At 39.5% G+C, this 17069-nt stretch overlaps 1 protein-coding gene across 21 annotated transcripts in view; it reads left to right on the top strand.

Annotated features, from left to right (window-relative positions):
- The first annotated feature begins 231 nt into the window (after positions 1–231).
- C2CD5 (C2 calcium dependent domain containing 5) overlaps positions 232–17069 on the top strand; it is a 96726-nt gene continuing 79888 nt past the window's right edge. For 10 of the 21 annotated variants that reach the window (XM_055280385.2, XM_055280383.2, XM_055280384.2 and 7 more), the window contains exons 1-3: positions 260–483; positions 624–742; positions 9618–9704. In XM_055280385.2, the coding sequence (XP_055136360.2) occupies positions 653–742; positions 9618–9704 (177 nt within the window). In that variant the 5' untranslated portion in view covers positions 260–483; positions 624–652. Of the gene's footprint in view, positions 484–623; positions 743–9617; positions 9705–17069 lie in introns of all 21 variants that reach the window. The other 11 variants (XM_055280380.2, XM_055280379.2, XM_055280381.2 and 8 more) reach the window with 6 other exon arrangements.

Here is a 17069-nt window from a genome sequence, read left to right on the forward strand (position 1 = left end):
AGCCCATCCGAAAAGCGGCGGTAGCAGCTGGGAAGGCCGCGGCCAGAGGCTGTCACAGAGCAGCACTCGCGCTTCAGCCCGCAAGATGGAGCGTTTCCCTCCAGGGAAGCAGCGCCGCACCTATCCACAGCCCCGACTCGGTGGATGATGCAGGATTCGGCCCATTTCCCTGCCCTCCAGCTTTCTCAAAGTCAGCCCCGCCCCCTTATCTTTCCTCGGCGAGTTTAGTTTCGCCCCGCCAAGTGGGCAGAGCGCCGAACGATCGATGCTTTCTTCCGCGCCCCGAGAGCCGCCATTTTTGAGGACAGGGGAGGAGAAACAAGCAGGGGCGGCAGAGGTTCAATGGGATGCTGACTAGGTTTCGCTTTTCGTCCCAGCCCTGTGGGGCCGGGACGGAGGAACCCATCAAAGCCCTTCCTCCCCCCGCCTCTCCGGAATGAGGTCTCAGCACCCGCGCCGGACAGCACCCTTCCTCCTGCGACAGTGAGTGGCGACCTGTGGCGCGACTGCCGGCCGCCCGCGCGCGCCCCCGCGCGCTCCTTCGCTGTCAGTTACCCCGCGCGCCTCCGCCCCTCTCCCGCCGGCCCCGTGCTCGGCGCAGACTCGTTTGTTTGTTTCTGCAGGAGCCTAAGAAGAGGCCGAAACCGAGACCATGCCTGGGAAGCTGAAGGTGAAAATCGTGGCCGGGCGCCATTTGCCAGTGATGGACCGTGCTAGTGACCTGACTGATGCCTTCGTGGAGGTTGGTGCAGGGTCCTGCCCCTCAAAACACAGGGAGCGCCAGGCCCTGTGAAGGATCTACCCACCTCGCCCCCAGCCCCTCAGCCTATTCCCTCCTCGATTGCCCTCCCGTCAGTCGTGGTTGTCCAGTTCTCCCACGAGGGATGACCGCTGAGACCTCAGTGCGTGCGATGGGTGCGCGGCTTGCAGGCGTCCGCGGCACAGTCCGCTGCGCAGGGAGGCTTGTACTGTTCTGCATGCGGGGTTGACCCTGATGTCAGGACTCATTAACAGGCCACCTGCCACTCAGGAGATCCCAAGGCGTGGCCGCGCAGCCACCGACACACACACACACACACACACACACACACACACACACACACACACACACAAATGCCGGGATGACTCTGATGTCAGGACTCATTAACAGGCCACCTGCCACTCAGGAGATCCCAAGATGTGGCCCCGCAGCCACTGAAACACACACACACACACAGCAGCCACTGAAACACACACACACACACACACACACACACACAGACAAATGCCGGGATGACTGATGTCAGGACTCATTAACAGGCCACTTGCCACTCAGGAGATCCCAAGATGCCCCGCAGCCACTGAAACACACACACACACACCCTTGGAAGGGGTGGCCGGAGTGGTGGACATTATGTTTAAGAAGGTGCATGAAGCCGTTTATGGGCACTTGGAGTCCCACAGTGCGAGGAAATCCATTCTCATGCCTAACATTTTGTGAGTCTGCCATGCACGTTCTAAAACACAGCTGCAACACTTCCTGCTCTTGTATAGACTGGTAGGTCTGATGAGGTGTTTCAGGGTAATATAGCGCCTTGAGGTAGGAAGTCAGTTAATTGCCATGGACTTAAATTGCAAAATTGCTTTTTAAGTCTAATGATTAGTTTAAAAGTCATGCAAATTAGTAAAGGCCTACGGCCAGAAGGTAATAACCCAGAGTCTGAAAGAAGCCAAGTAAAGATTGTAATAAAAATTGGCGTGATGAGCCAGAGCATTAGAGCAGTAATCATTTGGGCTATTAGTGCTTAGAGTTGATGGATAGATGTATCATAATATATAGCCCGATTTCATCTCAATATTCCTGATGTTTCCTAAATGTTCTCTAACCTAATAATTGTAGTTCACTGCCTTCCCCCCACCGCCGTTGTCCTGGTGATTCTTAATCACTTCATTTGAGAAAGTTCTTGAGTGCTTTTGTGCCAGATGTTAGATGATAGGAATCCACAAATAACCAAAACATAGTGTTTGCTTTCCGGTAGTTCAGACATTGACCCACACACAGCCTGTTTAATAACTAATAGGTAACGTGTTGAATTTAATAATTGCCAGATCTGTACTAAGTACTTTTAAATTCTTAGTTTTCACAACAGTCCTGCTATAGGAGTATTGTTGTCGTCCCATGTTACAGTTGATGTAACTGAGGCCCAGGAAGGGTAAATAATTTGCTTAAGGTTACATAGCTTGCAAACCTCCACAGCCTGACAGTTTGTTCTCTTAACCGCTCTGCTAATACGGCCTCACCAAAGTGATGAATATTGTATTAGAATATGGAAACAATTCTGTCTCTGAAGGTTGAGAAAGGCTTCTTGTGAAAGTGACATTTGAAGTGGGCCTTGAAGGACACTCAGGATTTTACCAGGCAAAGGGAACATCAAAGGCAAGGGCATAGACTGGGATATATAGTATGTTCAGGAAACTGCCTTAGTTTAGTATGTGTCTGGAGGAAAGGCTCTGAGATACATGGGTAGTGGAGCTTGTTAGGGGTGAGGGTGGAAAGCCCCATTTTCTATAAAACCTCATTTTCTGTAACATTTATAAGGAGGGACGAGGAAGCTGAATGCAGGTCACTGCAGCCTCCAACTCCTGGCCTCAAGGCATCCTCCTGCCTCTCCTGCTTCAGCCTCCCAAAGTGCTGGGATTATGGGCCTGAGCCACCACGCCCTGGCCAGGGGAGTTTTTTAAGCAGAAATAAAATAAGATCATGTTTGTATTAGTTTGTTTCTTTATAGGATGGCCTGAATGGGGATGCTATTGATGGACTAGACAGATGGGAAGTGAGGCAGGGAGATCAGTTAAGAAGGTGGTTAAATTATCCAGGTAATATGTGGGAATGGGAATAGGAATGGATTTGAACAGAAAGATTTGTGGGACATTTCTTAGGTTAAAATAGTCAGGCCTTGATAACTAGGTGGATTTTGCTGGTGAGGAAGGGGGCTGATTCAGGGGTTACTTATTGCTTCCTTCTTTGAACAAATTGAGTGTCTGCTGTTTGCCAGGCTCTGGGCTGGTTACTGGTCTAGCTGATGTATATACATGTTGAATAAGACAGACTTGGTTCCTTCTCTTAATTCAGCTTATATTTTAGTGGGAGAGACAGATGTTTAAAAGGTAAATAAATTATTAAATATATAGTTACAAGTTGGGATGGGTGTCATGAAAAAGAACAATAGAGAACAACAGGGAATGCCTACTTTAGGTTGAGTAATCAGGGGAGGCCCCTGAGAAAAGTGTTTGTCAAAACCAAGATCTGCTGGATGAGAAGGAGCCTGCTGCTGAGGGAGCATATTTGTGTGTGTAGGGGAGTGGGTGGACACAAGGTAACCCGGAGATCTCATGTAGAGATTTGGTGTGTTTTAGGAAGTGAAGGAAAATGCGTGTCTGGCACGTAGTCAGTGAAGGGAAGAGTAGTATAAGATAAAGTTGGAGAGTTAATCAAAGGACCAGTCTTGCAAGGACTAAGGCCATGATTAAGAGTTTGAATTTTACCCTAAATTCATTGAGAAGCCCTTCTTAAGATGAGCACTGTTGTTATATGGAGAATGGATTGAAGGGGAAAGAGTAGAAATCAGGCAGTTAGGAGATTCTATAATAGTTCAAATAACAGGTAATGTTATCCAAGGTGATGGATTTGGTAATGCGGACAAGTGGATGAATTCCAGGTATATTTTGAAGATAGATTAAAAGATGACTCCTAGCTTTCTGAAGTATTGGGTTTTCTGATACTCCAGGGGGATGGTAAAGATTGAGGAGGATCATTTTCCATTTGAGAATGTTAGGTTTGTGATGTCTATAGGGCCTTTAATTGGAGATGTTAAGGAAGTGATTTATGCTATGGCATTCAAAAAAAGAGGTCTGAGTTAAAAATGGCACACAAGCCAGTGTTTCTCAACTGTGAGACCCAGGACTCCCTTTAGATAGCTAGTATTTTGAAATCTACCCTTTCTATCCTGGCGTGATATTTTTTAGTTAATATATCCTTACAATTAAAAAATCAGTACCACGGTTTAACTATAACAAATAGAAGTATTTGTTGTTGTTGTTATCATTATTTTTTTGAGACAGAGTCTTGCTCTTTCACCCAGACTGGAGTGCAGTGGCGCGATGTTGGCTCACTGCAACCTCCGTCACCTGGGTTCAAGCGATTCTCCTGCGTCAGCCTCCAGAGTAGCTGGGATTACAGGTGCTCGCCACCGCGCCCAGCTAATTTTTGTATTTTTAGTAGAGATGGGGTTTCGCCACGTAGGCCAGGCTGGTCTTGAAAGTAGACCTCAGGTGATCCACCTGCCTTGGTCTCCCAAAGTGCTGGGATTACAGGTGTGAGCCACTGCGCCCGGCCTGTTGTTATTATTTTAATGTGGAAGTACTTTTTCATGACCATAATAGAAAACATGAAGTAATCAGATGAATCAATGAATTTGGCTTTTGTATGTATTAGACACTGTACTGGATCCTGGGGATATAGCAATAAATTTAAAAAAACTTCAGTCATGGAACTTACATTTTAGTGGGAGGAGAGAGTTCATAAATAAGGTAAGTAAAAGTTACAGTATGCTGGATGGTCTAGTTTTCTCTAGATTTTAGCATATACCAAAAATTACTTAAGAATAATATATGGAGAAAATGAAGCTGGGACACAGAATAGGGAATGCCTTGCCTATGTGAAAATCACGCGAATGTGACTGCTTCTCAGAGTGAGACAGTTGTGTAGTTTTGGCATCTCAGATCTTCATTGCCATTGGTTATCTGATTTTTCAAAATAGTCAACTCATGGGAAAAAGCAGAGTTGCCTCTTGATTTACATGATGGTTGTAGTTCTTGACAATTATGTACATTGAAACCCGATTGTAATACTTTTATCTGTAAAACTGAGGTTCTAGGTAGGGTTTTTTTTTTTTCTCTTTTTTTTTTTTTGAGACGGAGCTTCACTCTTGTTGCCCAGGTTGGAGTGCAATGGCGCGATCTCAGCTCACTGTAAACTCTGCCTCGCAGGTTCAAGTGATTCTCCTGCCTCAGCCTCCTGAGTAGCTGGGACTACCAGTGCACCACCGTGCCTGGCTAATTATTTCTATTTTTGTAGAGACGGGGTTTCACCATGTTGGCCAGACTGGTCTTGAGCACCTGACCTCAGGTAATCCACCTGCCTTGGCCTCCCAAAATGTGAGGATTAGAGGCATGAGCCACCACACCCGGCCTTGTAGGTAGGTTTCTTACCCATGTGATTATCTAGTGGGACATTTGAAAATCATGACATGGTAAAAGTCTTCATTGTTGGAAACTCTCTTGCATTGAAGAATACCTGGCATCTCTGGCACTTCCTCACTTAATGCAATTACTATTTTCCCCAAAACCACTGCTAGAAATGTCGAAAGCTTCTTTAGGAGTTGGAGTTGGTTCTGTCTTTTTTGCAAAGCTTTAGGAGTTGCTTCTGTCTTTTTTGCAAACCTGTCACTTAGGGGAAGGGAGAGAAACAGGATGAATCCTTGAAAAAACTTGATATTAAGAGGTTTATTAGAGGAGGAGGACTAGAGGAAGGAAACTGAGATTGTGAGCCAGTGGGTGGGCGAAAAATGGGGAACATAATGTCTTAGAAGGCAGGAGAGGAAGTTTCTAGAAAGAGGAAGGAAGCTCAACTGTCAGATGTCATTGGGGTCAAGTAAGAAGTCAGAAAAATTATTGGATTGGACAACATGGGGGTTGTGACAAGAGGCATGATGAGGATGGAATCCCATCTTGTAGTGATTTAAAGAGAATTAAAGTACATGGGAAGGGAGGAAGTAGAGCATGAATGGGCAACTGTTCCAAGATGTATGGCTATGAAGGGGGGAGGAAAAATAGTGTGGTATTTGAGAAGTAGATTTAGTACTTAAAAAATAAATGAAAAGATACAGAACCTATTTGTGTGCTAATAGGAATAATCCAGTAGAAAGAGGAAAAATTAATGCAGGAAAAGGGGGATAATGAAGGATTACAATATAATAAAGGGATAAATGCTTGATACAGACTAAGTTCATAGAAGAGGGTGATAATGAAGTGTGGGCTAGTCATGAGAAACCTTTATCCTGGGCCTGGAGGATGGTAAAATTTCCAAAGGCAGAGAGAAAAAGGAAGAAAAAATTTTCAGGTGACTAGGACAAACTTGATAAAAGCAAAAGAAGAAATAGAGTATGTATTGATGTAATTGAATGTATTTCAGTTGAATGAATTTCATTCGTATGTGATCGAAAGGAAGATTCTTGTTGAATAGAAGTGGGAAATAAATCTGGCTAGGAAAGGGGGATACAGATTACTGAGTAGTCCAAAAATTAGGAGGAGAGGTCAATACAGTTGAAGCTGTCTTAACAACCTCCGTTAACTGACTCATTCCAATCTTCAGTGCTCTGCATCCTTCCATAAAGCGTATTCGTAAATACTCCTCTGGGTAAGACTACTCTCCAGTGTGCCTGGAGTTTCCCGTCAGTTGGCTGATATACTTTACCAAGAGGCAGTTGTGTTTATTCCCAAATCTGCTTATGTCAACTGTATTTGTTACTATATTTTATTTAAACCTTATATAAATGAGTGAATGTAAAGACATGGAAATGGTCACTAAAAATTGCTCTTGAATTAGGTGGAGAAAAGATTGTAAAAAATAGAGGATTCTTTGTTCATACTTTTTAAAGCAACCTAAACTGGAAATCAGAGATGAATGTAGCTTATGCAAAAAAAGATGACTAAACAGTTGACTTATGCAAAGAAGAGGTCTTAGCCTTACATTAAAAGACAGGAATGAATGTTTGTTTATATGTTTTATCTTAAAATGTTTACAGTTTGTATTATTTTTAGTGATCCTCTAATTTAACCAAGTTATTTGATTAACTGATCAAGTATTGGTCCTGGTTGCATTGATTGAGAGAATTTCCACTATATATGACGTCAGGAGTGTAGGGACCCAGTGAAGACCAAGTAATACTTCAAGACGAGTAGTCTTGCAGGAATCTCTAGAGTAAGAGAGGGTTCTGTACAAGTAAAGTATTAATGGAAATATATCTGAATATTAACGTGTGCTACCAATTGTTTGGCTGAACTACATTGTCATCTTGTGTTTTTCTAGAAGCCTTTGAGGGAACAGGGAGAGGAAAATAAATATTTAATGAGTATTTCCTATGTGCAGACATTTTGCTAGGTCTCTACATGCGTTATATCATGTAATGCTCACTTACAATCCCACTTTTCAGAGGAGGAAGCCAATTTAAATAACAGGTTAATAACTTTCTCAAGCTAATTTAGCTAATGAGTAGGTAAAGAGAATGCTTTACTTTACTGGGGGAAATCTCCATTAAAATCCCTGATGTTCTTTAACAAAGTTATAAGGCATTCATTTAATTGCTGAGTAATAAAATGTCCTTTTAATTAAATTAAGACTAAGTGAACCGAGATTCTCCTGTACTAGAGTGGAAATCATCCAATGTTGGCAAAATACACACTCCAGCCTTTTTCTTTTTGTTTCTTGTCCTTCATTTGTTTGCTTGTTTGAAAGACTGGGTCTTGCTCTGTCGCCCAGGCCTGAATGCAGCCTTGAACTTCTGGCTTCAAGCAGTCCTCTTGCCTTAGCTTCTTGAGGAGCAGGGATTCTAGGCACACACCACTCTGCCTGGCTGATGCCTTTTCTTTTTTTCTAAAGTCTTTTTTGTTTGTTTAAAGCAGTTTGTGGACTATCAGATGTTTATTTAGAATGAACAGTTGCACGACAACAAAAAGGCACAGTATAGCACAACTGTTATAGTGGGACAAAACTGCAGAGTGCTCTAAACTTCTCACTTAAAAAATCATGTACTACTTTTGGCAGTCGAGCCAAATCCCTTAAGTATATTTGGCTTTTGAATGATTTTGAATGTTTTTATAAATCATAACAGTATTTTACTTCATGTAAAGCAGCTTTAGATAAATTAAACAATAAGTATTTCCATCATGCCTTGAATATTTAAATAGAATGAAAATTAAATTAGTAATTAAACAAGAACCTCTATTCTTCGTAAGTTTTTCCTCATTAAGTTTCATTTCTTTATCATTGTGATTAAAAAAATTATGCAAGTAATACTTGAATGCTCCCCATTTAAAAAGATTCAAACACTCAAATATAACTTGAAAACCCCTTACTTTCTTCTTACAGTACTGTACTCTATTCCCTACACCCTATCAGTCCCTTCTTCAGAGATAATTGCTGTCAGTTCTTTGGCTTATATTAATCTATTCTTCATCCCCTTAAAAAATACTTGTGTATCTATATTGCATTTTTAGAAACAAATATAATCATACTTTATATATTCTGCTACTTGTTTTTTAAGTTATTGTGTAATTGATATCTTCTCGTGACAGTACATATAATCGACTCCATTCTTTATAGGTCACATGATTTGTTCAGTCAATTTCCTGCTGAATGACTATATTTTTGGTGGGGAGGGCTTATGTGAAAGTACTTTTGTAGGTTAAATTCCTGGTAGCAAACCTAGGATTTTGTGATTTGAATGGAAATAAAGTTATTGCCATTTGAATTTTAATTTTTGATGTTTTTGGGTTTTAAAATAATGCATTTAAAATAGGTAGTATTATGCATGGTTCAAAATTCAAAACATACAAAGTGAGTCAGCTTCTCTTTCACAGCTTCTCCTTTAACCAACCTCTTCTGCTCTTTCTAGTGGCCACTGTTACTATTTCTTATATATACTTCTAGAAATAATGTGCACATATACAGACATATACCTATTATATGAATTCTGTCTTTTTTTTTTTTTTTTTTTGCTGAAGAATGCCATATATCTGTAGTAGAAAGATGTATCTTGGAAGTTGTTCCTTATCAGTGCATGGAGAACTGCTTTATTCTATTTAGTGCTACATTGTGTTGCTTTACCATATAAATTTAATTAGTTCCATATTGACAGATATTTAACTTGTTTCCAAGTTTTTGCTACAGTAATGCTGCTGATATATGCCATTGTGTACCTCTGTGGGATAAATTCTAAGAAGTAGAATTGCTAGCTTAAAAGGGATTTAAGGCATTTAAAATTTTGATATATGTTGTCAAATTCTCTGTAGAGATTGTTCTACAACTCCTACCAGCAAAGTATGACAGTACCTCACCAATTCTGTTTTCAAACCTTTTGATCTTTGCCAGCCTGATAAGTAAAAATATTTTAGTTTGCATTTCTCTTAGTATGAATGAGGTTGATCATTTTTTGATGTGGTTAAAGACAGCTGTATTTCCATTTCTGTGACTTGTCTGATCATATCCTTTGCCTATTTTTTCTATTGGGTTGTTTATCTTTTATTGCTTTGTACATGCTCTTTAGAAACGGAGGAAGTTAGTTCTTTATGATATGTGGAGCTGGTCAAGCAGAGCAGTGGGTGATCCCTTGTTGTGGGTATTGTTATTAGTCTACAAGCTTACCTGGATCCATCTGTACCTTCTTCCCTTTGTCCCAGAGGATAATAGTCTTTTGTCCCCTTTATGGTTAATCCTTCTATTGGTTGGCTGACATTAAAATTTACTTTTATTCACAGTTTTGATATTCATATGTGCATAATTTCTTATTTGTTTTTAGGTAAAATTTGGTAATACCACCTTTAAAACAGATGTGTACCTTAAGTCACTCAACCCTCAGTGGAATTCAGAGTGGTTTAAATTTGAGGTAAGTTTTTAAATGTCACCATTTTTGAGTGTATTTTTTTGAGGTGACTCTTTTTCCTCAGGAATAATGAGAACCTTTTATTTCAGGCATAGTAGTATTTCTACATCATGAAAATATTTTCTTTCCTGCTTACCTAGGAATATTAAATCTAAAAAAAGTTATATTACATTTAAGAAAATATAGTATATGATAACACATGAACAAAAGAAGTCCTCAGATGTATTATTATTATTGTAGTTTTCTCTAGGTTTTAGCATATACCAAAAATTACTTAAGAATAATATACGGATTAAAATAAATTTTTAAAAATTGTAGTACTATATATTGTGAATATTGCCATTTAAATCATTTGTAAGTGTACAATTTGGTAGCATTGATTACATTCACAGTGTTTTGCTACCATCACCGCTATTTCCAGAACTTTTTCTTTACCCTAAATGGAAATTGTGTACCCACTAACCAATAACTTCCCATTCCCTCCTCTCCTTAGACTCTGGTGACCTCTAATCTACTTTCTGTCTCTTTGAATTTGCTTATGCTAGCTATTTCATACAAATGGAATCATATAATACTTGTCCTATTGTATCTGCTTTCTTTTAGTCAGCATAATGTTTTCAGGGTTCATCCACACTGTAACATGTATCAGAATTTTATTCCTTCTTATTGCTGAATAATAATCCATTGTATGTGTATGCCACATTTTATTTTCTAATGGAGTTATTTTTATTGTTGAGTTATAAAAGTTCTTTATATATTCTGAATATTAACTCATTATCAGATATATAATTTGCAAATATTTTCACTCATTCAATAGGTTGTCTTTTTACTTTCTTGATAATTTTCTTTGATGCACAGAAGTTTTTAATTTTGATGAAGTCTAATATATTTATTTTTGTTTTGGTGTGAAACGAAAGAATCCATTGTCAGCTCTAAGGTCATGAAGATTACCCCATGTCTTTTTTTGTAAGAGTTTTATGGTTTTAGTTATTATATATAGGTCATGGATTCATTTAGAGTTAATTTTTATAATGGTGTGAGGTAAGAGGCCAACTTCCTTCCTTTTTTTTTTTTTTTAGACAGAGTCTTGCTTTGTTGCCCAGGCTGGAGTGCAGTGGTGCGATCTTGGCTCACTGCAACCTTCACCTGCTGGGTTCAAGCGATTCTCCTGCCTCAACCTCCGTAGTAGCTGGGATTACAGGCATGTGCCATCGTGCCTGGCTAATTTTTTTGTATTTTTAGTAGAGATGGGTTTTGCCCTGTTGGCCCGGCTGGTCTCAAACTCCTGACCTTAAGTGATCTGCCTGCCTTGGCCTCCCAAAGTGCTAGGATTATAGGCATTAGCCACCACTCTTGGCCCCAATTTCATTCATGTATGTAGAAATTCATGCATGTAGAAATTCAGTTGTTTGGGCACATTTGTTGAAGAGACTGTTCTTTTCCCGTTGATTGGTAGTCCACACAGAGACATGAGGTGGTTATGTTCAAATGGCTCATGGCGTGGTGGTCTGAGGGGACTTCTCCAAAAGGAGAGCCTCCCATCTCCTCACCCAGGTCTCTTTTCATTCCTCCCTTCTTCCCACCTGTGCTTCCTTCCTTGAGGCACTTGAACGTAGAGGTCCCTAACACTCATGTTCTCCTCTTGTGCTCTTCTTAGGAAGTCTGTTGTGTTACTGTTAGGACGTCTGTTTTATGTTGCGCCCAGCCACCTCCCTGCAGTTTCTGCCCTCTTTCTCTACATCTGTTTGTTTTTCCTTGGGTTGATTTGGTCTGTCGGCGTGCCCCAATCCTCCAAGAGATTATAGGGACTGTACTAGGCTTTGAGAACAACAAGATGACATACAAAAGGAGATACAGTTCTCACTTACAGACTGCTTATTATAGCCCAGACACTGGTGAAGTGCTTTACATGTGTTACCCTCATTCAATTCTCACAGTGCCATGAAGGCACCTTTTATTTTAAGATGACTCAGAAGTCCAACCCAGAGCTAGCTAAGTGGTAGAGTGAAGATTCAAACCGAAGTCTGCCTGACTCCAAAGCTGTTACCAGACCACCACACCTTCATCTTACATTCTCCCATTCTACCCACCATCCCCCCTTCCGAAGTTAAACATCTTTGTCAGTTATTGTTCCCTGTGCCAGTAATGTTTTCCCTCCTTTTTTTGTTCTTCTTCACTGCTATATCCTCATCACCCAGAAGAGCATGTAATAGACTCTCAGTAAATATTTACCACACATATCGCCCATTTCTTTGACACCATTTCCTTCACCCCTCAGCTGGAACTGAAATTTTCTTCTTTGGAATTTTCACTGGACTACTTAAGAACCTTGTGAGGACCAATTTGGTTTTTCCTCCCCTTCTATTTCATGCTAGCCCTTATATTGGGCAGCATTGTGGCTGCTGTGCCTTTTCTGAGGCCTATTTCATAACCATTATGGAGCCTGGGTAAAGTTTAGCTCTTGCAGGGTAAGGTGTCATTCTTCAGTGAAAGAGAACAAGGGAAGGAAAGTATTGGTTTGCTAGAAAGATGCTTTGATCATGCTGGGGAACCTGCCAGATTCATATCTGAAGATGGAAGAAATGACACTACGATTTTTAGGCACTGCTTTGCTTATGGTTTATATTAGGACTGTGCTCTTTCTTTTAGTGTTGGAAGGCACATTCTGTAGTGGTTGGGATACTGCATAGCAGCCCTCTATTGGAAAAGCTTAAAGGTCTGGATTAAGAGAAAAGAAATTCTATTTCTGGTGCGTGCTAATTTGCAGATGACCTCAGACAGCCTTACTATTTGGAGCCTCTGTTTTTTTCAAACGTGAATCCTTTCCAGAGTAGTATTGAGGTGGCTGTGAAGCATGTTGCTGTATGTTAATATGAATTGCACTAGTAAAAAAAAGAGAATAATATATATAAACTGTTTTTTTTTTTTTTTTTTTGAGACGGAGTTTCGCTCCTGTTGCCCAGGCTGGAGGGCAATGGTGCGATTTTGGTTCACTGCAACCTCTGCCTCCCAGGTTCAAGCGATTCTCCTGCTTCAGCCTCTTGAGTAGCTGGGAGTACAGTCATGTGCCACCACACCTGGCTAATTTTGTATTTTTAGTAGAGACAGGGTTTCTCCATGTTGGTCAAGCTGTTCTCAAACTCGCAACCTCAGGTGATCCACCCACCTTGGCCTCCCAAAGTGCTGGGATTACAGGCATAATGCCCGGCCCGGGAATAATATTTTTAAATCACTCAGCATTTTGGATAGACATTCAGCATTTGGCAGAAAGTGGGTTTAAATATTAGCATTTTGGGGTTTATCTTCTGTTCTTTCGTTAATGTATAGCTAGTCTTAGTGGTGTAGGTGTGCTAAAAAAAATAGAACTGCAGTTTGAAAAGCTTTTGTTGCTAAACTTAAATCTCAGTTTGTATAAGAAAGGTGTACCTCATCTGTAGACTCAGAGCATTTATGGACAGTGACAGCTTTTATTTATTATCTCTGTGGAATATAACTGTGTTTCTCAAAATTACTACCTCATCAGAGTAGCTTGGCTGTGTCTCAGTATTCTATCGAAAGGACTCAGTTATAGAAACTGTTATTCTTAACCTCCCAGTAACTTTCATCCAAAGGTTTTCAAGCAGATGGATCTCTCTAAGGAAGATAATTTCTAGTTTCTGTAAACTCCTCCTCTTTTAAAATGGAATTCCATGTTATCTGCTAGAACACTGAACTGGAAGTCAGTAAATTTTTTAGGACTTTACCTTTGAGGCAAGTTAAAAAAAAAATGAGTTGGACATAGATGTAAGGATTTATTTCTGGATTCTCAACTCCATTCCATTGGTCTGTATATCTGTCTTTATACTATTACCATACTGTTTTTTTTTTTTTTTTTTTTTTTTTTTTTTTGAGATGGAGTCTCGCTGTCGCCCAGGCTGGAGTGCAGTGGCGCGATCTCGGCTCACTGCAAGCTCCGCCTCCCGGGTTCACGCCATTCTCCTGCCTCAGCCTCTCCGAGTAGCTGGGACTACAGGCGCCCGCCAACACGCCTGGCTAATTTTTTGTGTTTTTAGTAGAGACGGGGTTTCACCGTGATCTCGATCTACTGACCTCGTGATCCGCCCGCCTCGGCCTCCCAAAGTGCTGGGATTACAAGCGTGAGCCACTGCGCCCGGCCTACCATACTGTTTTGATTCCTATAGCTTTGTAGTGAGTTTTGAAATCAGGAGAGAGTCCTACAAGTTCATATTTTTAGTTGATATTTTCATCGTGAAATATTTTGATTCTCTTCTCATTTTCTTTTGTGTATATGTACAGATTTTTCTTTTAGCTGCTTCTAAAATGCCACTATGTATTTCAAAAGACCCGTTGCACATGTATTCAGTCTATTGTGGCATTTTAAACTACATTATTAAGGTAAAGGTGTGGAATATATGAGTCAAAAAATAATCAGAGTAACTTCCTTACGTGATTTCAGATGGATTTAGAATTAGAGTCTATCTTCATTACCCAAGCAAAACACTGGAATGTTTATATAGTTTATTTTGATAGCCTTCCCCCCCCCCCCCACTATAACCTAGAAATGGTTAAAAACAAATAGTTTTCATTACATTGTTATTGGAATGGTGGGAGGAGGCAAGCTTCATGTGTCAGAGTAATTTTCATGATACTAGAAAATATTAAAAAATGATATTTCATTTTAATGATGATGGTAATAAACTGGTATTTTTTAAAGCTAATGAGTACTCAAGCAGCTTACTTAACAATATGAAAAATAATATATTTATTTTCTGAAATAAGGGATTTGCCAGGCAGTTCCCTTAAAATTTAGTAAGTTAGTGGCTGGGTGCAGTGGCTCACACCTATAATCTTGGGACTTTGGGAAACCGAGGCAGGCGGGTCACCTGAGATCCAGGGTTCAAGACCAGCCTGGGCAACAGGGTGAAACCCCGTCTCTACTAAAATACAAAAATTAGCTGGGTGTGGTGGCACGCACCTGTAATCCCAGCTACGTGGGAGGCCGAGGCCCAAGAATCGCTTGAACCTGGGAGTCAGAGGTTGCAGTGAGTTGAGATCACACCATTTTACTCCAGCCTGGGTGACAGAGTGAGACTGTCTTAAAAAAAAAAAAAATTTAGTAAGTTACTGTTTTGACTAGTCTTCCTGAATAATACATATGCTGTGAAAAATGTACTTAAAACTTTGTGTTTATAGTTAACATTGATTATGTAGTACTTTTTTTAACCGTTTATCAGTTGTTAATTTCATTCAGTTATATATATATATTCAGTTATATATATACACAGTTGTATATGTACATATACATATACACAGTTGTATATATACTGTATATATACACAGTTGTGTATATATAGTTGTATATATATATACAGTTGTGTATGTGTGTGTGTGTGTATATATATATAGCACTCAAATAAATGTCTTAAGCAAAATAGATGTTTTTCTCTTATGTGAAAGAAATGTTGTGCCAGGCAGTGTAAGGGTAGTATGGTTGCTCCACGCTGTCATTTCAGACTCCATCATCTATACATAGCCTGCGGTTTCTCTTAAAATGATTCAAGGTCCTTTTGGCTCCAGTTTAGCACCTGGAGTTCCAGTGAGCACATGAGTGTTCCAGGCTGGCAGAAGGAGCTAGAGTGAAGGGGAGTCCAGGAGGAGGAGCTGATGAGTTAACATAACACTTTCAGATGAGCAAGCCTTCTTTAACAAGTTTGCCCCCTCCCTACCAAGCTCTATGTAATGATTTATGCTTGTATCACATTTAGTTGCAAGGGAGGCTAAGAAATGCGGTCTTCTAGCAGTGCATATTGCTAATTTAAACATTTAAAACATTTCTCAGAAAGTCTTAATTTATAATATTTTGCGATTCCAGATAGGCTTCATTTACTCTACTAAATATTCTTAATTCATTATGATTAACTCTTGAATTTCCGTATTCATATTATTCATCTTGTTAGCTATCTATGTATCACAAGCTATTTTTAGTCACTTAGTTGTTAGTATAGCACCCCCTAATGTCAGGGAAGGGATACCTTAGTGTACCATGAGAAAAAATGATAATACTCAGAGGTGAATGTACAGGTGGTTAAATAAGTATATACAGAGAGTATTTTTAATGGAGTTAGAAATTGGGGGAAATGTCTTAGAGTAATGGTTAATGGTTTGGTTTATGATTCTTTCTCTTCTGTTAAATGTATACATAACAGAATGGTAGTGGAGAGAATGCCATTGGATGACAGATGATTTGGAATGGATTGGGATTCAAAATGATCATTTTATTTTAACATTTCATTATGGAAAATTTCAAGCATGCACAAAGATAGATTAGTATATTGAACCTCACCCACCTTTAACAGCTGTCTACATTCTACTGTTCTTATTTCGCCTTTTTAACTCCCGCACACCCTGGTTTTCCTTGTGGGGATATTTTAAGGCAAATTTGAGATGTTATATGATTTCATCTATAAATTCCAAATTATATACCTCTTATAAAGAAGGACCCCTTATAAATAAACAAAACCTTAGATCACATTATCACACTAATGGTATCAATAATTCCTTAATATACTTTAATTCTTAAAATAATCTTCAGAGGCTGGATTATTAGCTTAACATCAACAAGAAATTAAATAGGGGATAGGGAAAGGCATAAATGTTTCATATCCAAGTTTAAAAAACCGGCCAAAGTATAAGGGTTGCAGAGCTATCACTTGACCAAAGCATATGTAATAATGATACAGAGATTTTAGCCAACCACAGACTCAGTCTTAATAGCATAGTATGTCTGATGTAAAGAAGAACATCCATAGACTGCATTTTAAAAGTATAATTTTCTAATTATAGAAAATAATAATCCTTTGGTATTCTGTCCCAATCTTAACACTGTCTGTAATATGTTCCCTTCTGGCCACTATATTTGATGAAGGGGGCTGGTAAATTAGATAATGGCATGATATCCAGAAGATGGCAGCCAAAATAGTGAGTATGTCTTCCATGAGGGAGAAATCATTTTGCACTGTTCTCCATTGTAAATCCCTCTGTTTGGCACAGTGTTTGGTATATGATAATAACTCGATAATGACTAAATAAAAAGGGAGAGGGTAGACGTTTATATCATGAACTTAATTTGTGAACTTAGGTTGTTTTTTCTTACACATAATGTTAATTTTGCTTATGGTTCTGTTCTCTGAAATCGCCCTTAGAAATTGTGGTGTCATTGTGCTCAATTAGCATTCTTCTCTCTATAGATACTACATGAACTCTAATATGACATTCCTTAGGCATTTTTGCTATGTATCATAGGCAAAGTTGTAAAACACAGGATAATGTGTAAAAAAAATTGAGATTTAAATTTTTTTGTTGTTAGTC

The sequence above is a fragment of the Symphalangus syndactylus genome, chromosome 5 (assembly GCF_028878055.3).
Source record: "Symphalangus syndactylus isolate Jambi chromosome 5, NHGRI_mSymSyn1-v2.1_pri, whole genome shotgun sequence".
NCBI lineage: Eukaryota > Metazoa > Chordata > Mammalia > Primates > Hylobatidae > Symphalangus > Symphalangus syndactylus.